The sequence below is a fragment of the Paramisgurnus dabryanus genome, chromosome 22, assembly GCF_030506205.2.
Source record: "Paramisgurnus dabryanus chromosome 22, PD_genome_1.1, whole genome shotgun sequence".
Taxonomy (NCBI): domain Eukaryota; kingdom Metazoa; phylum Chordata; class Actinopteri; order Cypriniformes; family Cobitidae; genus Paramisgurnus; species Paramisgurnus dabryanus.
Window position 1 is genome coordinate 32,937,176 of NC_133358.1, and position 20,602 is coordinate 32,957,777.

General features: G+C 40.4%; 2 protein-coding genes across 3 annotated transcripts; one reads left to right on the forward strand and one right to left on the reverse strand.

Moving 5' to 3' along the window:
• Positions 1 to 2,556: 2,556 nt before the first annotated feature.
• Positions 2,557 to 15,355, forward strand: LOC135740533 (protein APCDD1-like). Of its 2 annotated transcripts, none has more exons than XM_065258969.2 (5): positions 2,557 to 2,683; positions 4,844 to 5,003; positions 5,673 to 6,195; positions 12,630 to 12,951; positions 13,404 to 15,355. In XM_065258969.2, exons 1-5 carry the CDS (start codon positions 2,674 to 2,676, stop codon positions 13,832 to 13,834), a joined length of 1,446 nt encoding a protein of 481 aa, XP_065115041.1. In that variant the 5' UTR covers positions 2,557 to 2,673; the 3' UTR covers positions 13,835 to 15,355. The 2 variants fall into 2 exon arrangements, with proteins under 2 accessions (XP_065115041.1, XP_065115040.1); XM_065258968.2 differs by lacking the exon at positions 2,557 to 2,683 and adding an exon at positions 3,988 to 4,580.
• Positions 15,356 to 15,497: 142 nt separating this feature from the next.
• vapa (VAMP (vesicle-associated membrane protein)-associated protein A) lies at positions 15,498 to 20,544 on the reverse strand. Its single transcript, XM_065258973.1, has 6 exons — positions 20,218 to 20,544; positions 19,149 to 19,301; positions 18,962 to 19,065; positions 17,182 to 17,262; positions 16,688 to 16,867; positions 15,498 to 16,463 (listed from the first exon to the last, which is right to left on the reverse strand). The coding sequence occupies exons 1-6, from the start codon at positions 20,273 to 20,275 to the stop codon at positions 16,302 to 16,304; spliced, it is 738 nt and encodes a 245-aa protein (XP_065115045.1). The 5' UTR covers positions 20,276 to 20,544; the 3' UTR covers positions 15,498 to 16,301.
• Positions 20,545 to 20,602: the final 58 nt, after the last annotated feature.

A 20,602-nucleotide genomic window follows, 5' to 3' on the forward strand; every position in this document is an offset into this window, starting at 1 on the left:
TTGTTGTCTGAGGCCGAATGCTTTTCTGAATGTTTTTATGCAGCAGTGCAAAAATCTTCCCTCTCTCTCTCTCTCTCTCTCTCCACCACATCAAAGATCTCCTGAAGAAAAATGAACAAAGTCTGTTTCTCCTTCAGTATAAGCACACAGCTGATGATTTGTCTTCTGTTTTCTGCTCCATGCGGAGTCGCTCTGAAACGCCTCCTTCATGTGGTTTCTGAGGAGCTTTTGACATGCAAAACAAATAAAGTGTTGATTTATTTAGACAATAAAACTAAGTCTTTTGAGAAACACGAAGAAAGAAATCCTGCTGTAGTTTATGATGGATTCTGTGGAGAGTTTGTGTTTCTTTAGAAATCCTCTGAGCTGTAAATGAAACCATTGAGGGGTTGAGATTAAAACCCTGTTTAACTCTAGAGAAACGTCCAGATGATTCATGTTCACACTACTGCTAACTAAATGAAATGTGCTGAAATGATTTGTGTTAAGTTGATGATTTTGTACATTTAGTTAACAGTAAAGTGAATGTGGATGCAGAAGAGTGCTGTAACTGATCACTCGGATCAGATTCATGGGTTAAATGTTAAACCGTCTCTTGTTGTGATGAATGAATTAGTAAATGCTGCACATATATATGAAGTGTCACTCACAACAATGAGCTTCATATAAATGCGTGCATCATAATTCAACACCAGTGCTTCTCAAACTTTAACGGTGTGCCGCCCCCCAAAGAAAATTAATGACATAAAACTGTTCGCAAACATCACATTTGAATTCAACAAAACATATTCAAATATACAATCTAGCGCCGTTGGTTAGTAGCCTTATTTTTCTGAGGTTTCATCACACAGAATTTATAATAAATTAATGTTTTTTTATAAAATGTCATTACACTGGGGCCCCCAAGCACAATCTCGGGGACACCGGTGTTTGACCACCAATACGGCAAAATATATATTTTAAAAATATACAAAAAATGCTAAAATATATTTACATATATTACAAAATCTATGTTTTTCACTGATATAATTTTTTTTGTATATTTAAAAATATAGATTTAGCCCTCCATATATTTCAATGCAAGGAAATATATTTAACAAAAACTTTGTTATGAACCAAATTTATTTTAAACATAACAGCTTTAAAAAGGTTCAAATTAAATATATATATTTTATTTTAAATATATACTTCATAAAATGTACTTTTATTTAGCATATCTTTCAGATATATACTTTAATATATTTTTTAATTACTTTAATTCAGCATATATTTTGGCAAATAATACATTTTTGCCATATGGGTTGTAAAATTAGAGATGTATTTGTTTGCCCTTGAAACACATTTTGAACTATATGTTGATATGAAGGTTAAAACTAAATCTATTCAATTGAGCATGACTTTTTACAAAACGTATTTTTGACCAAATAAATGTGTTGTTGTTTTTTTGCCTTGAAGGACTCTGACATTTCTCTTGCTGGGAATTTTCACTAGAGGAATTTTCCACAGAATTAATGTCAAGGGCAAACAAGATGTTTTCTTTAAAAACTCGCTACCTTGATTTAATGTGAAATGAAAACACGTTGACCTTCTGAACGAGATGTCGGATGTGTGCAGGTTAAAATTCTCTCCATGTTTCTCTCCTGTGGAGTTTCTGATTCTCTGTCACTTTTATCCTGAGGATTAACCACACATGAGATGAAACACAACACATTTCTCTTCCAAGTCTTCATTGAACATTTACCGCCATCAAGCTGTTTTTCCACTATAGTTCTGCTGCATATATGTGAAAAACCAACAGCTGCAGGGACGCTCGGCGTTTGTTTACATCTCATGGTTGTCAGCTGAGCAGATGCTGAACATGCTTACATCTGTTTGAGGCGTACGGCAGCTCGGCTTCGGTCTGTCAAACGCTGTAAACTCTCAGCTCTGAATCAAATCATTTCTCTTGGCTTAATGGGATGTAAAGCACAAAACATTCAGTCTTTGAACTCTCTGTGTGTCTGGGATGTATTTTTCATGACGTACAGTGCTTGTGTATGCACCTAATTATCCATTGAGTTCTAATAGCAGACATGCTCTCTAGTTTTCACTCATACATTTATTCATAGTATCTGATAAAGTGCCTGCATGCGCTCCTCTGATTAAAGAAACCTGAAGGATTTAAGGAAAGTCTTGTTTAGTTTCATGCAGAATCAGACGACTTGTTTGGACTTTAATTTATACGAAGGTTCAGTCGCCTCGTTGGGGTCATGTGACCTTTGACCTTGATTGTGCCTCACCTGAGATCCGTATGGATCTTCTGTCAAAATTGATATGATAAATAATGCAACTTGTGTTGCTCTTACAGTAAATAATTACTGCTGAAGAAAAAATAGCCAAGTGAGCGTGTTTTTTTTAACCCCTTAATGATGTCCAACAGGAAACGTTCATGGATCCATGAAACCAGATGTATGGATATGTTTCTCCTGCAGATCTGTGAATGTTTTTCTCACTCGTCTCAAACGGATATATTTTGGTCTTGTCAAATCTGTTCAGGTTCCCTGATGGCTCGGTGGGTTTTGCTGCAGCCTGACAGACGCCGCAGTCCAAGCGTTGGAGGATGGAGGGTCTCTGCACAGCAAACACACTGAAGAGTGAACACCCGACGCCGCATCAGATGACATACAGGCACTAATGTTATATGGTAGATTCAGATGATTCATTTAATGCTGACGCTTGAGTCAGGTGTCACTGTTGTTCATTGTTAGAAGTGTGTTGAATCTATTGGAAACGAATGAGTAACTGTATATCTCCTGATCATTATTTACTCCACACCAGCATCTTGAGCTGATGTGAACACCAACACTGCTCACCTGAGGCGCTCTCTAGTAAATGTTTCTAATTGTAACTCGTGATGGATTGGAAATGATCTACAAAATGACAAATAAGCCAATAAGCCGACACCTGGGCTGCGTTTCAACAAAACAAATAACCTTCATCATAGTGAAGTATAAAAAAACACTTTCACATGAATTAAAGATGAGATTGGCCAGCAGTAATTGAACACTCGGTGGCAGCCCATTAAAGTCTTCATTAATATTTTTCATCTCATGATTTTGGTTCAAAAGGCAGAATTTACAGTCAAACACGTCCACGATCAACTCAAAATCCTGAGGCGATACTATAGTATTGTGTTGTGTCTTTACTATAGTAAATATTTTGACAGGTTCATCATCTCACGCTTCAGATGTGAAGTCAGTTCATTATTCTCATGTACTGTAACTCAATTCAACACGAATTCATGAACGTTCAGAGGTTTCTGCTTAAACTGCTTTCAAGTGTTGAGCATAAATGTTTATAAGTAAAGATGTGAGTAATTGTTTCTTGAAGATGTATCTCATTAAAATGAAATATAAGAGCCGAGTACTAAATGAATAAGTTATGAAGCAGCTCGTCGGAACAGGAATCTTTCTTCATTTATGTGTTGTGTTACCAGAGTAAAAGTTGGGCTGTAAATGTCAGAAACACAGACACACAAACTCCCACACCTGTTGTGTTTTTACCTGAGTGCCTTTCATATGTCACGATACACACACACACACACACACACACACACACACACACACACACACACACACACAGCAGTGACTCATAAGATCATGATTGAATCTTGAGACCTGCTGCGGTCCGATCCATCACAGTGCGCGCCCACCAATGCGCGCCCACGGCTGTGCTCAGCTGGAGAGAGAGAGAGAGAAAGACTGAGAGAGAGAGAGAGAGAACATTATCAACTCCGATTTATTCTAGCAAATCAGTTCGATTGACTCGTTCCAGTTAACCTGTTCAAAGACTCGGTTCATTTGAACATGTAGGCTATTCATAGCGCTTTCACAAATGATTCATCATAAGATTAAATCCTAAGACATCAGACATTGGGATCATTTAGTCAAGTTTATCTTGGGAATATTTAAATTTAACTTTTTATAATAAAAAAGCAATTAACATTAATTTCTGATAGTAGTAATATAAATTATAATTATAATATTATTGCTAGTTGGTTATTTGATATTAACAATAATATTTTACTTAACCCACTGTAAATGAATGACAGGCAGATGGTTTGATTTACAGATAAAGGGCGGGGTCCTGTCACTTTTTATAAGTTTTAGCTGATATCGGACAGATATTGTTAATATTTTATTTGCAAATTTTTGATAAATCGTGTATATATTTGATAAAGTCGCGCTTTACAGCTGGATTTTCAGACGAAACGTTTGAATCGGTTCGACTGAATTGTTCATATGACTCGAGCATCAGTGAAGCGAGAGTGAGTGAGGGAGCGCAGATTGAGATCAGATTTGAGAGGTGTCACTGTTATAATGAAGATCAGACGCGTTTCTTCAAATTAATTCTCTTTCTGGACTCTAAAGCTTCATTCTCCTGATGAATCGGGCGGGAAAAACACTCGTGTAGACTTCAGAGAGCTGATGAGAGAAACTTTAACGCATTGAATCTTCATCACGATCCGAAGTTTATCGGGTTTTATCTGAATATCGTTGCTAAGATGTTTTCTTTATACTCTCTTGTCATTTTTATCTCGGGTGAGTAACTTTATCTCATTATAAAGCTTTAATAGTGTTCTTATAATTGAGGCAGATATTATATGAAAGGAATGAAATATACATGTGAGATGTGAGAAGATTCTGTGTTTAATAGATTAACGTTAATTCTCTTAATCTCTGTATGTGAATAAATAACAGATCAGCCTATAAACATTACATTATTATCGTGTGTGTGTGTGTGTGTGTGTGTGTGTGTGTGTGTGTGTGTGTGTGTGTGTGTGTGTGTGTGTGTGTGTACACAGGCTGGTACTCGTGTACACGTGTGCTGACGGTGAGTGCTGGTTCGGTTCTGTTGAACAGAGGTTCTGTTTCTCCAGCAGTCAATCAGTGTGACTCCAGACTCAGTGATCACGTGACTGTACAAATGCCTCCCAACATCTCAGGTCATTGGGTGTCCAACAGGTACAGGATATGAAACATTTCAGTTCTTCTGTAATTACACTTAAAGAAAATGGTGTAAGCATTACAGTGCGTTCACACCAGATGCGAATAAATCGCGCTATTCGTCCGTACTTGATCATTTTGAGTTAACTCGCTTTATTCATATATATAAAGGTACATTCACATTATAAGCGACTTTGTTGCCGTGTGTGGCTCGTTCTTTCAAAAGATGCGTTTCTATATCTGGCTGTCATAAACAAATGAGTAACGTCCACTCCAGTAACTGACGAGAGATGGATGACGTCAACTCCCCTGCTTCGTTCTCATTGGTAGTCGCTCTCGAATGTCGCTCATAATTTGCATAAAGTTAAACATTTCTCAACTTTGTCGCGCGACTGGACACGCCCATCCAGCCGTCAACTGTCACTGTTGCTCGTGTTGCCGGATGCCGCTGAGCTTCCATTGAAATCAATAAGATTGCGTCGCTCTGCTACTGCTAGTCGCTTATAATTTGAATGTACCTTAACTTAAATTGAGTAAAGAGGTTACGACTAGTGTCATGTAAATACCATGATGCATGAATGTGTAGTAATCATTCTTTAACACTGTATTACTAGCTGATGTAATCACTGTACAATGGTAGTGTTGTGGTATTTTTTTCTAAGGGAATGATTATTATTGTCATTGCAGTTGTGAGGTGAGACCCGGCCCAGAATTCCTCACTCGCTCCTACCGCTTCTACTCCAATCACACCTTCCAGGCTCTTCAGTTCTACTACCAGGACAACCACTGCACTCAGCCCAGCTACACGCTCCTGATCCAGGGCAGCGTCCGGCCGCTGCAGGCCTCGTGGGTCGTCCGCGGGGGCACAGAGTCCGAATACCACCTGAGCCGCGTTCGGCTGCTGTGTCACGGCCCGGCGGCAGAGCTGCGGCGGCGTCTAGAGACGGCCTGCGACCTGCGGCGGCCTTTGCGGCCGGGTCAGACCTACGAGTTGTGGGACGAGAGGTGGGCATCGTCGGGTCGTGACTGCACCCGTGGCTTAGACTTCAGCATGCTTGAACTGCAGCTCGTGCGGCTAGAGAGGCGGCATCACCATGGCGACCCCGGCCGACAGTTAGAGGAGCTGTTTCTGGGAGATGTTCACACTGAGCGCGCTCAGAGGAGACTCCACCGACCCTCGGGCTACCAGACCCCCCTACAGAGCATCAAGGTCAGAAGCTCTGCTGCTGCTCAGCGGCCTGACGCACATTCGCCCGCTCCATATTGATGCGCTTCATCTGAATGTCGTCTGAGTACAGCGCATTAATATTAAGAGCAGAGAGTTCAATGGTGTCATATATTGTCACCTTAAATTAAAGAAACGAAAGAAAAGAAGAGAGCAGAATAAAAGAGAAGAGCACAGAAGACAGAATAGAAAGTGATGTGTTCGATGCATGCCTTAAACGTAAACAATCACACATTTCATTAGGGTTAGTTTGTGTTAGTTTTTACCCTGTTTATCTTGTATGTGTGATTGTGAATAGTTCATCCAGTGCAGATTGGTCTGAATGACCTGTCTAGTGGTCAACCGATTTGGGGTTTTTTAATGGCCGATAACAATATTAAAAAAAGCTGATATGAGGCTGATATAACACAAATGTAATTACAGACAGTAAATAAGAAACAGAAAATTGGTGAAACTACATAAACATTTGTTATGAATAACATTTATAAATATACCCTTTGAAAGTACATATTTACATAATTAATCATTTATAAGACATAATGTATGTGGATCTGACCTCTCACGTTACTGTTTGAATAAGTGTGTTAAACCAGTGTGTTGTTGTGTGGGACACAACATGACGTCAGGTTAAAAAGTGAATAATGTCAGACTTTGGCTTTACATTGAGTGACACTGAGCGTCTTTTCATTACAAACTAATTTAATTAATAGAGAAATTTACTGCATGATTGAAAAGATTTATCAGTCAATGCAAAAAAAAAAAAAATCGAAATATTGCCATCTGCAATATATCGGTCTATCACTGCTCATGTCTTACTGTGCGTTCATACCACACGCGACTAAAGCTAATAAATCACGTTATTCGAGCATAGTTGGATTCTAGAACATTTTGAGTTAACTCGCATCATTCACGCCTAAAATTCAGATGCAAATACCCACAATTTGCTGGCTTTAGCTAGCATGTAGTCTCAATATGTATATTTATATATTAAGTAAAGAGCTTACCAGATTGTCCAACCTTCTCACTTTCTTTCTTTTAAGCAAGATCCTTTTATTCCTGTTTCTGGTTAACCTAATTGGTTAACGCAGCGCGGATATCCGCTAAAGTTCAGAGTCACTCTACTTAAAGGGACACTTCACCCATTTGCATTAAGCGCTGTATAGTTAAAACCCCAGTCATGTTTTTGAATGGTCGTGCATTATTTCCTCAGTTGCCGCTGAGACAGGAGAAATACAGATTTCAGTCTTGCACTTCCTTCTTTCAATGATGTAAAAATCATCATTTTGCATCATTGAAAGAAGGAAGTGCAATATCTTTTTTGAGGGGGTAAGAATACAAACACCCCTTTTCTCGGTCAAATAGGCACCAAATTCTACATTTCGACTACAAATATGACATACTTTCAATAAGGATCAATGTTTCTACGGGTGAAATGCCCCTTTAAACGCTTCATTATGGACCACCATTACATGTGCTGTGAATGCAAATAGGTGTGGATCTTCAATCCGTCATCTTAATATGAAGCTTTGTGGGAGAACGATCAGTAGCTGCGTTTCCATTCAAATTGCGCAAATTGAAAATATGGTAAATAGAAACACTTTAATTTAGCAAAAACACCAATTTAAATATGTAATGTTTTAATGCTTGCATGAGGTGGTTTTTCAGGCAATTCGTAAAAGGTATATTTCACAAAACTGCAATGGAAATTTTCACATTTTCATGTCAGTTGATGTAAGTCAGTATAAAACCTCCCAGAAACACCTCAGTACACGTCTGCTCCCGAGTATAAGAGGCTTTCCTTGCCAATATTGTTTGGATAACACTTAATTTAAAATAATGTACTTTTACCTCCAAGAAACACTTGAACGTTGGGCTCCTAAGTAGAAGGGGCTTTTTTTGGCATTCATGTTTGGAAAATACTCTTACATCTCCTTCAATTAAAATAATGGCTTAAAATAGCCAACATCTGTCGCTGGGATGTTTTGAACCACTTATCGCGAGATGAAAAACTATGTTTTAGTCACATATCTTCAATGAGTGGAAACGCCGTCATTTCACAAAAGGTTTTTATCGACATTTAGAAAATATTGCATAAGTTTTATGTAAATCTGTAATAGAAACAAAGCAAGTGACACAATACCACTACTTTAAGATAATACTCATACCTTCATTTAAATTAGTCATAGTTTAGATGATTGTTGTTAATAAAATGTGTTTTTGTGTAGATGAACGTCACTTTCAGAAACATCTCGTGCAGAAGCTGATCCAGAACGAGTGATTATACACTTCAGTCGAAGTTTAAACAAAACCCAGACCAAACCTAAAAAATACATGAAGCTTTTGACAGAAGAATGATTAATTCATAAAGTGCCATGTTTGCTGATGTTAAAAGTCTGTATTATACATAACATTGTGCTGAATTTGGGATGTGACATCGGCTGTTATTAATTCATGGCAGACGGGCTCCTGGATTTCCGGCCTTCGCCTTTCACGCATTTGGTATTCACCAATAGCCTTCACTGTAATTTCACTGGGGTATTACCGGTATCTGCGTGGTCTCTATCTCAGAGATTGATGCGTTCCCCGTCGCTCCTCTTCTGTCGTTTCAATAGTGTGATTTCAGCCACGTCGGCTCATGTCCGCACGGCTCATCTCCCATCTGCTTCAAAGGGAATGTGGAAATGGTGTTTGCAAAGGGCAGCGGTCTGCAATCCTGCACAGCGCGCGTGCCTACGGCTCTATATGTGAGTCGAGAGGAACCTGAGATGAGCTTTTCTGATGGATTCGTTTCTTTCATGTGAGCGTGAGCCTCGACCCCCCCTCACCCCCCGCCGCAGCTAAAAGCGGATGTGAAACATGTAATGCAATGTTAATGAATTCTAGTTCACGGCTGAATAATTGATAGGCCGACTGACTCGAGTAAGCGAGCGTTTCTCCAGCCTGACGTATGTACACGTGTACAGCCACTGTCCCATGTGAGGACCTTACCCACGATTCAATCACAAACTTTATAATCCCATTAGGTGAACAGCTGAAGTTATTATCAAACCCACGAAACGCTGTCTTACAGCCTCGTAATAGAACGCAATTTCCAGAACTCCAGGAAGGACGAGTCAGAACTTGTGTCCTCTATTTCTGTCATAGTTATTGTCTTCATTGCATCCTTTCATTTATTTGCATATCTTTACAAAAGGCTGTGTGTAATCGTTAGCTAAAACATTAACGTGTGTGCTATAAGCCAGGCGTTTGTACAGGTGCGAGGAGATGACATCACTTTCTGATGCAACCAATGGCGCTGCGGCTTTAAGCTGAGATAAATCTCTTATATCACTGGTCGGGTGTTTGAACAGCTGAAACTTTGAAGTCTGAACCTTAATCGCTGAGTCTTTTCGCTGGTTCGTCTTGTGCTGTGCTGTGCTGCTTAAGATGGGTTTAACTTCTCGTTCTGTCCGTGTTAAAGCAGCCGAATGCTCAATTAGATTCCAACGTAGAGCGAAGAATACAAACCATCAGAAATGTGCTGCTCTCCATCCTCTGCATTCAGTCTTTGGCCTTGTCCCAAATGGGGGTCACAGAGGAATGCACTGTACACAGGGGGGGGGCACGTTTAAGAACCAATGCCCTAAACATTCTTGTTCTACGTCAGAAACTTCCTAATTTCATACTGTATTGTAGGCGAAAAGAAATAGGCGAGGTGAGTAGTATGTCCGAAATCATAATATTCAAAAAACAGTAGGCGAAAAGTACCCGGATGACCTACTACAGCCAGCAAGATAATGTGCATTCGATGGACACTTTACTCTCCCATGAGAAGGAGTGGCGTTGTCATATTCCAAAAGGTTATATATAATTGGAAAGGTCTAAGAATGTAGTTTTCATATTTCAAAACATTTCATCAGTAATAATAATGCAGTGACAGTCATTTATTAATTTGTGACAAAAGTATGCAGCAAACCAATGATACCTAGTGGCCTGTGATAAACCTCATTTTTTGTGACAATTTTATGTATAAAATATATACTTTATTACATAATTTTTACTTATTACAATAAATGTAAACTGTTACAACTATTTATATTTTCACCTCCAGAAAACTATGGCATTTCCAAAAAAAAAAATGCCATAGTTATACAGTGGCAAGAAAAAGTATTTGAACGTTTAGTTTTCTGAATAAATAGGTCATAAATGTGATCTGATCTTCATATTATTCAAGGTTATTGAGAAACAAAATGTGTCTAAAAATAATTACACAAAATCTTTCTGATCTTTCATATTTTTATTAAGAACAACCAAAATACATCATAGTGCTCGTGGGAAAAGTATGTGAACCCTTGAGTTAATGACCTGAAAAAAGTTAATTGGAGTTTGTTAATAATAACATAATACGTTTAATAATACATTTGGTGTGGACTACAATACTTTGACTGATAAACACCTCAAACTTTTGGAGTTTGCTCTGCACAAGAAGAAGACGCTTGTGTGAGCCATGCAAAAAGAGCTTTCAGAGGAGCTACCATCAATAAGTGTTGCTTTACATAAAGCTGTAAAGGGTTACAAAGTTATTTCAAAGACTTTAGAAATTCACCAGTCTACACCAGGCAAACAATCTACAAATACAGATGCTTTGGGACTGTTGTTACTCCACCAAGAGTGGGCGCCCAGTCAACATAACACCAAGAGCACAATGAAGACCTCAATGAGGTAAAGAAACAACCCCAGATGACAGCCAAAGATTTAAAGACATCATTGGAACTGACTAACATCTCTGTTTATGAGTCTACTCATACATAAAACACTGAACAAGCAGGGGGTCTACAGCAGGACACTACGAATGAAGCCACTGCTTACTAAAAACAACATTGCTGCAAGCCTGAAGTTTGCAAAAGAGCACATATAGGCTAAATGTTCCTATCTGTAAAAAGTATGTTGAAGGGAAACATCATGATTTGGGCCTGCTTTGCTGCATCAGGGCCTGGCCATCATTGAGGGGAAGTTGAATTTCCAAATATATCAGAAAAATAATGTGGGAATGTCTGTACGTCAGCTGAAACTGTGTAGAAGATGGGTGATGCAACAGGACAACGACCTAAAACACTAAAGTAAGTCCACAACAGAATGGCTTCAGAAAACTCAATCTGCCTTTTGGACCAAATCAGAGCCCAGACCTCGTGACATAACACCACTATGACTGTCAAGAAGTCGTCTGGTACAGGAAAGGTGCCCATTAAAGGCACATAGTGACCGAAAGGAGGGCACCCATGAGCACCCTTTTAAAACCTAAAATTACAAATGGGACACCCTACAGTCTTGTGGACTTCATGGGCACATTCATGTGGTGGCCAAAGTCCATGACATTTGGGGCGTAGCCTTTGTTTTCATGGTCATTGATATTGAACGTAAACCTCTTAGTGTCATCCAGATTAGTTTAAGATGTGTCCTGTGTGCTTTTATTTTCTGTATTGATATGCAGTTTTTTTTTCATTTGGTCAATATGTCATCTGCCAACAACAGAAACAAATCACAAAAGTCTTGATGCATGAAAAAAAAAACAGATGATCAATCTCTATTTAGACCAGTGTCAACAGATACTCCTTCAAGTTGGTTTTAGCTGAATTTTCCAGCAGGGATGAGGGACTTTTCAAAGAGAATACGCTTATCAGATATGGATTAAAAATACTTGCTGTTTGCAACCCACTTTAACTTAAATATGGTGACATATATACAAGTAAAATGTGTTACTTGATGAGAAATATAGAGGAATTGCCTGTATGCTGAGAGGTGGGACCTTGTTTATAAAGCGTGAGTACACACAGTGAGTGTGTAAGCAAAATCCACAGCAACGGGAAAACCATCTTTGACGTGAAACACTGCCTAGCCCAACATCAGGGTCTGAGCAGATGTACGCGCTTTTGAGAAATGATCATAAGATCAAATTTATGATGGTTTCTTTGCAGCATTTTATAAATGAGGTCGCTGGTCTGTGTGACAGCTGGGTTGAAAAGGAGACATCTGAATAATTGTACAAAATAAGATCATGAATTGTTTATTAAGTGCACAGGGTTTTGATGCCAGTGTAAGCTTATAGTAACCCAACAAGCCGTCATTTCACCATCTAGGTTAACTATAGACCCAATATAGTCTGGCTATGAGTGACCCACTTCTAGCCAAAATAAACTTGAATATAGTTATTATATCTCATCACATAAGCAAAGTCAGCATTAATGACAAGGTGCTTGCTTTCATTTATTTCTTTATTTTATTTTACTTGTTTTTGGCCTATTGGTCAATTTTCACTGACAACCTACATTTTGCCGTTTTAGCCTAGACCTCTGTGCTGTTTGGACGGCTATTAAATACAATATATGTATTTTTTCTGGGAAGTCAGAGGTCACTGATCTTTACTTTTCTTTTGCTTTCAGACCGATGGCCGTCACTGCAGAATTTGTCAAATTATCGCTTCGGCCGATCTTCATCATCCACCTGTCTTGCCGTCCCAGAAGATCCGGCCAGTACGTCTCCGTGGAAACTGGGTGAGCACACGATGTGAAGTTCGCCCGGGCGTCCTCTTCCTCACCCGATATCTGACGTTCTACGAGGAAAGCGGCACTTGGGAAGGACGTTATGACCATTTCTCTGACCCCGCTTGCAGACGCCCGACCTTCAGCATCACAGCCAGTGGAAGCTACAGCAGAGGACCTCCTTCATCCATGGTCATGGGCGGTGTGGAGTTCACCTTCACAGGTACAGATCCGACTCTTCTCACAAAATCTCATTCTTTACTTGAGCGATTTTGATTTGTTTGCCCCCACTTTAGGGGGGGGGGGGGGGCTTGGTCTTTATTATGTCTGTCCTTGAAATAGTGGAGTGTCCCATTTGTCAGCATTTGTTTCAGAGAACTTGCACTCCTTTAGGAAACTGTTGGAGTTTTTGAACTGAGGAGAAACCCAAAGTGGTTTCTATCTGAGCAGATATTGAAACAGATGGTGTGCCCATAGCAAACTATGTTCATCTAATCCATTTAAAAGTATGCAAATAAGAATACCAACCCAGAGCTCACAGTGTGAAATTTTGTACCTGAATGTTTCCCCGAGGGCTGACGTTGTCAAGATGGACATTTTACAGCAGTTTTTATTGACAGATGAATGTTGTGGTATTCCCACATACACTACAGATCTTTATTGACTCTCCTCTAGTGACACACATGAAGGTGACGCCGATGGATGTGGCCACCACGTCGCTTCTGAACGTCTTCAGTGGGCACGAATGCGGCACGGGCGGCTCATGGAAGCTGGCCGTCCAACGGGATGTGACGTCGACGGCCGGTTGCGCAGCGCTGGGAATCCGTCTGCCTCATACAGAGTACGAGCTGTTCGGCATGGGTCAAGACTCCAACGGACACGATCTCCTCTATAACGGCCAGAGGCCGACCAACGGCTCCAGTCCCGATCGACCCCACAGACGTGCCACCTCCTACCAGCCGCCTCTGACCCGCTGCATTGCTGGCCGGAAGGGGGAGACACATTTGGGGAAAGAGGGAGATCAAGATTTCAGACTCAGCAATGGATGCCACATCCGAGGTTTATTTAATCTCGTTGCATTGAGCATACTGATCAAATTCATGTAGCAGGTATGAACTTATGAGATTTTAGGATCCGCCTGTTTGTTTGCACTACTTGAGGACACATTTAAAGACTCGTCGGCCTCATTCCGATTAGAAAGATGTGAGCCGGTGTGACAGATTTAAAACCGAATTTACAGCATTCTGTGTGTTTTTAAATGTCGGTTGAAGATGGTTGTGGGTTGACACGTGCATGCACACTAAACCAGTCCAGTGATGATCTCCTCTTTATTGTATAAAGATCATTATTAACACATTTAAAACAATCTAAACACTGTAAATATTCCAGGTCTGAATGGAAGCTCATCTCCTGTTTGTGCAGGCTTAACAACATCAATCATAAAAAACGAGAAATGTGTCAGTCTAAACTAGGGTTGCAAAATTGCGGGGATTTTCAAGGCTGGAAACTTTTCAGGGAAATTAACAGGAATATATAGGAATAAACTGGGAATATAGTTGCCAATCAATAACAGGGAACTTACATGTAACTTCTTGCAGCATACATTTGTTTTAAACCAGCAGCCATATCAACCTGTAGCCCAAGACTGGTTGCCCTCTGAAGCTAAGCAGGGTTGAGCCTGGTCAGTGCTTGGATGGGAGACCACCTGGGAAAACCAGGTTGCTGCTGGTAGAGGTGTTAGTGAGACCATCAGTGTAGTGATGGAGACACTACTGTCAAAAACCACCGTCCTTCGGATGAGACATTACACCAAGGTCCTGACTTTCTGTGATCATAAAAAAATCCCAGGATGTAATTCCAAAAAGAGTAGGGGTGTGCCCCGGCATCCTGGCCAAACTTGCCCATTGGCCTACTAATCATCTCCTTATACTAATCGTCTTTCTTTATCACTCTGTTTCCTCTCCACTAATAAGCTGGTGTGTGGTGGGTGTACTGGTGCAGTATGGCTGCCATCGTATCATCCAGGTGGATGCTGCACATTGGTGGTGGTTGAGAAGATTCCCCCGTTTATAAGTACAGCGCTTTGAGTGCTGCAGAAAAAGCGCTATATAAACGTAACAAATTATTATTACAACTTCAGTGCTGTGTCTAAGCTAGTGTGCAACAACATTATACCATTATAAAAAAAAAAACTCTGACTGAGAAAACATTTAGGTGAGATCATTAAAAAAAGTAGTGTCTTGCCAATACCTAAATGTTTTTATACAGTAGCTAGCCAGTAAATCAGATATCTAATGTAAGCTAGCGCTATTATTATAACTATAATAATGTTTATTATTTTACTCTATGAAGGAATCAATTAAAGTTCTTCTTACAATTGAATCAGTCAAGACCTCATAAAAATCTATTACCTATTCCAAAACTAAATGTTTGTTTGTATATGATATAGTTCATATACATTTCCAAATAATTCCCATTACGTTTCCAATTTGGAATATTTCCAAATTCCCATGGTTAGATTTCCATGGAAACTTTATACCCCATTTGCAACCCTTGTCTAAACTCTCAGACAGTATTTCTAGAGCGTTGAGGTTCACTTTATTGTATCTACGGTAGCAGCTTTGCATTAGCTTGAGTTTGTGCAGCATGTTTTGTAAAATGTGTTTGTGAAGTGGCATATTTACCATCAGAAGATGTGTTCAACAAGCGTTTCATGACTTTCAGGAAAATGATTCCCAGCCGGTTTCAGACAGAGACGAGACTGATTCGTGAGTGTTAAAGAGGTTTTATTTAAGCAATGTTAAATACCACAGGACTGTAAAGCTGATCTTTATTCAGTCAAGTTGCCTCACAATTGAGTAATATATGATTTGCATAAAGAAAAACTCAATGTAATGATTGAAATCGGCATTGGTGTCATTGGAGATGGTGAGGAAAAAACATGGACACACCAGGCACATTTTTCCAGCGGACTTCATCACATTCAGGAAATCAATGTGAAATTCAGTGTCTGAATTCGTCATCATCCAGCAACGAGCAGCAAAGACGATTAATTAATTTATTTTTATTATGAATCTGCATTTCCCATTTTTTTTTTGTCAAAAGAATCAAAATAACATGTACATGACACTTAAAACATTCCATTAAACTCTTAATAAAACCACAGAGAGGAAGAAAACACATCCTTTTATTTATTCATAGATTGCCATGAAGGTCTCTAGACACGGTGCCCTGTACTGGGCTGCTAATGGGGCTTTGACAAATGGACAGTTTCTTCATCCCCGACCCCAGAAAAACCCACCCGGAACCACAGAAAGCGTAATAAGAGGAGAACCGAACGATCCTCTTGTTTCTGAGTGTATGTTTGTTTGTTTGTTTGTGTATGTTTGTGTTTGTGTGTGTGTTTGTTTGTGTACTAACCGTGTGAGAGAGGCAAGGCCCGTTTGAATGATCTTGTACACAGACACATGTATTACCGTCGCTTTGGGGCACGTCGGCACTGACGCAACGGTTATCGACAAGAACGCACGCGATGCTCGCCAGGCCCGGCAAACGTGGACGCCGATGCCCTCCCTACAACACAAACTTCCCCAGGAAGAAGCCGATGAATATGGCGGCGATGACGACCAGCAGTGACGGCAGGGATTTGGAGGCGGGGTCTTTGCTCATCATCGCTGAAGACTTTGAAGCGGAGCTGTCAAACTGATTGGCCCTCCTCATCCTCAGACCTTCATCCTATGATGATGATGATGACACACACAGGTAAATACAGGTGCTTTATTCTCACACACAGTCATAAGGAAATTAAACATCAACAAATCTCAACACAAACACAATATTTAACACAATGGCTTCTGTTACAGCCTGATGTTATTACGTGAAAGGTTTGATTTTTAAGGACGTTTTGTTTACTTTTTGTGGTTCTGTGACCAGAAGAGAAGCGTTAAATCCTACAGTACCTTGAGCTGGCGGTTTTCCTCCAACAGTTTTCCCACTTCTGTCTGCAGTCTCTTGGACTCCTCCAGGAGTTTCCTCATCTCGGTGTCGTCCATAGACAGGCTGCTGGGTTTGGCTCCTGACGTGCCGTCTGCTTTAGAGGCGTTCAGCACGGCTGCGCTTTTGCTGGATTCCTGCTCGCTCTGACCACAGACAGACACACAACTGATTAACTCAAGTTTATGAGACATTGTTGAGGAACACAAATCGTGTCTCGGTCCCTCATCTGTGTGTGCTGTTAGTCGGTTGAAGCGTCTCATAAACAGAGAGTTTATCATTTAGGATCACGTCAACATTAGATAGATACGAACTTTCACAACACTTCTGTCCTGCTGAATCATCTGACCAATCACAGCAGAGAGACTGCTCAAGGCCACACCCTCTCACACAGCATCAGTTTCTGCTTGATCTGTGCTTAATGATAAGAAGCTGGTAAAAGAGATCATTGAACATTTACCATCCTGTCGTTCTCTGAGGGCATGTCAAACACACAGCGCAGTTTGGAGTCCATCAGGTCATCTGGTTTGGCATCTTTCCACTGGAAGTGAGAAACATGACATCTGGTAATATGATAGACACACACACACACGCGTGTAACTGAGGACTCAACTCATTTACTCTTAAAGTGTTGAGGTTTATGGCAATGAGAAAAACAATATCTATGTATGATGTGTCGTTTTTGTTACTGTAAATTAATAACAGTATATCTTTCTTACTTCTTAAAAAGTTATGTGACACTTTTAATATGTAACGTCACACTCTTTATAAAAACATCATCATTTGTAAATAAACCGTGAATATTTAAATATATTGTCCAGCAGTAAATATTGATTTCATCATCATCATGTTAAGGATTAAGTGGCTCAGTGTTTGTTTAACATTAATAACATTAAGTTTGATAATAAACATGTGCGGATAGACACAGAGATGAGCAGTGTTTATATCCAGTATGTGTTCACCTCTGCTGCCCTCTACTGGATGAGCTCATCTTGGGACGGTTCAGATTAATTGGCTATTATAAAAGCAGACAGTTCATTTTGTTATTGTTTTAAAGTGGTTATATAATGTTACTAAACAGAACATTAGTTTGTGTGTTTGCTGTGAGGCAATGCGTTTATGCAGTTTAAGGTTAAAGAAACAAAATTTACTACATGCCATACACCAGGGGTGGGCATTCCTGGTCCTGGAGGGCCATTGTCCTGCAAAGTTTAGCTCCAAACCCTAATCAATCACACCTGAAAATCCCAATCAGTATGACTTGGACATGACATTCAGGTGTGTTTGATTTGGGTTGGAGCTAAACTTTGCAGGACAGTGGCCCTCCAGGACCAGAAATGCCCACCCCTGCCATACATTATTGTTGCTCCTCTATGCCCCACCTTTCTGAACCGCATCAGTTTTTACAAAGCTCATTGTTCTGAAAAGCGTGGTGTGCTCTGATTGGCCAGGCATGTGTACGTTGTAATTGGCGCATTTGACGGAAATGTGACGCCGCACACCATATTTGAAATATCAGCTTCCAAAAAGCGCAGCATCTCCAGAACATGGCATTAACAACACTACAGTGAGAGTAAACGTTACCGCCTTCTTTCTTTGCGTAAACATTTATTATGCAAATCTTCTCACACAGTGATGTATATATGTGGGGGCGTGTTTTAGGCGTTTACTTTTTTACTTTGGGTTTATGACTTTAATCTTTGTGACTTTACAAAACTTCTTTATGCACCAACAGCTTTTAACTCTTTCCCTGCCATTGAGAAGTAAAGTCGTCAATTAAGAGAAAACGCTTCCCTGCCACTGACGTGTTTTTCCGGGAATCCATATTTCCTTAGGGCAAACAGTTCCAACTCTGTGTATGTTTTGATCATCACTCAGAATCTGATCTCTAACAAAAGTCCTTCATAAAAAATGAAATTATCTCAGCTTTTTGCTCAAAATTTGGTCTTTTTTTAAGAAATCACCCATATTTGAAAGGTGATAAAAAGAGAACAAATAAAAGGTAGGATGAAACGGTTTTGTTTGTTTGAGCAGAGGTTCGGTTCTTTCATTTGATATATTGTATGTTTATATATTTATAGAAGAGCATTTTCCTGGAAGGCATCACACTTTTGTGAAAATCATAAAAACACTGGCAGGGAAAGAGTAAACACTTTACAGACAAATGAAAACATGACATCGCATCATATGACCGCTTTAAAGCAGGAACCTCGTTTGGAGCAGAAAGATCAAGCGCTTACCAAAGCTTCCAGGTCCGATACGCCGGATGGTGCAAAAATTGTCTGGACCATAAACTTGTGTTTGCTCTTCTCATTTGGGTCGTAGTCAAACGGCTGAAGCATCACTGGAGAAACACAGATCACAGACTCATGAATGAATGAGGAGAGTCAGATGAAGCGCGAGCCGCTCTACTGTATGACCTCTTACCCGAGATGGTGACCGTCGAGCCGGGATCGATCACGCCGCTGTTGGGCCGCACACAGTAGCGGCGTGGAGCTGTGGTCTTCACTTTGAAACATACTCTTTTATCAGACGGGTTCTTCAACTTCAGGTTGGTGGTTACCACATCTGTGAAAGGTCCTGCATGTGGACAACAAACAGACCAACAGATTAACAATCCAATGTCAGAGATTATATTCATTACTCCTCACTGTGGTCGCCTATATGACAACCCTTTCTGATTGAAATGATACACAACCTCTCCATTCAGCTCAGATTATACAAATGATATTTGTAGCAGCTTTTCTGAATCATCTAGATGCTGTCAGACAGGTTAGTTCATTCATTGCTGGTGTAAAAGCAGACATGTCATTCATAAAAAATGCAAAACGTCTAAGCTTCTTTCCAATCCTTCCAGCACAAACCAAACCAAACCATTCACACAAATCCTCCAGCAACAGAGCTGTTAAGATATCAGTGAGATTAAAACATTAATGATTCATTAAACTGAGAACAGATTATCGATATCAGGCCTGCAAAAGTGCATTATTACATCCACTGTGATTTACAGGATTGATCATTAGATGATCTGCATGAACTGCTAACTAGACCATTTAAATGTGATTTAGAGTAGAAATACAAAACAACGCCACATTTAACCTTCACATGACAGGACAGAAAACACAAAAGTGATGAGACCCTACAGTAAACCGTGTGTCACTGTCGGTTGAAACAACACGATATATCGCCGTTGGTTTATCGGTTCAGCAGTATTACTGACACATGATGACGTTTCTGAATGTAGAGTTTGATCTGTTATTAGCTCTGATGCTAACTGTGACAACTCAACACATTCATCAACCACATTAACTCTCGTGTAAACATTAACACAAGCCTGACAGCATTGAAATGACATTAAAGCGTCAATAAACAGAGAGGCCTGCGCATCCCCGGGACTCGCGTTAAAGCGCATCCGCAGAAGACACGCAGGCGTGCGGCCTGACACGGCCTCCGCACACCGGCAACTGGATGACGCGAAGCTGTCGGACGCATTTACCTTTAAAGCGGAGGTCGCTCGACGGGTCGAGGATCAGAATCTGCTCCAATTTGGACATGACAGCCGTTAAACGGGACACAGTCGCGTGCTGCTCAAGAGCCCCGGCCACGACGCGCGCGCACTCACTGTCACACACCCGCGCAACGCGCTCACTAGCAGCAGTCAGACGCGGCGGCGAGCACGGCGCGACACGTCACGGAGATGAGGAACAAACAGCGGTTGTAATATTGAATCTTATGTATATGTCAAATAAAGCACGGAGCTTAAAATAAACCGGCGCGTCACAATCACTTCTGCAGCTCTGTTCAAACGGGAGACGATTGAACGTTCTGCGCATGCGCGGCGAGCGATCACCCTCAGGTAACACGTCATTCTACACAAGGAA

Bases quoted from the DNA above. Each gene is read 5' to 3' on its own strand.
- vapa (XM_065258973.1), bottom strand. From the start codon at position 20,275: ATGTCCAAATTGGAGCAGATTCTGATCCTCGACCCGTCGAGCGACCTC. The intron at 17,263-18,961 runs GTAAGCGCTTGA...TCTCACTTCCAG, and splicing joins TATCGGACCTGGAAGCTTTG to TGGAAAGATGCCAAACCAGA. The intron at 16,868-17,181 runs GTAAATGTTCAA...GTCTGTGGTCAG, and splicing joins CCTCAGAGAACGACAGGATG to AGCGAGCAGGAATCCAGCAA.
- LOC135740533 (XM_065258968.2), top strand. From the start codon at position 4,544: ATGTTTTCTTTATACTCTCTTGTCATTTTTATCTCGG. The intron at 4,581-4,843 runs GTGAGTAACTTT...GTGTGTACACAG, and splicing joins TCTTGTCATTTTTATCTCGG to GCTGGTACTCGTGTACACGT. The intron at 12,952-13,403 runs GTACAGATCCGA...ACTCTCCTCTAG, and splicing joins TGTGGAGTTCACCTTCACAG to TGACACACATGAAGGTGACG.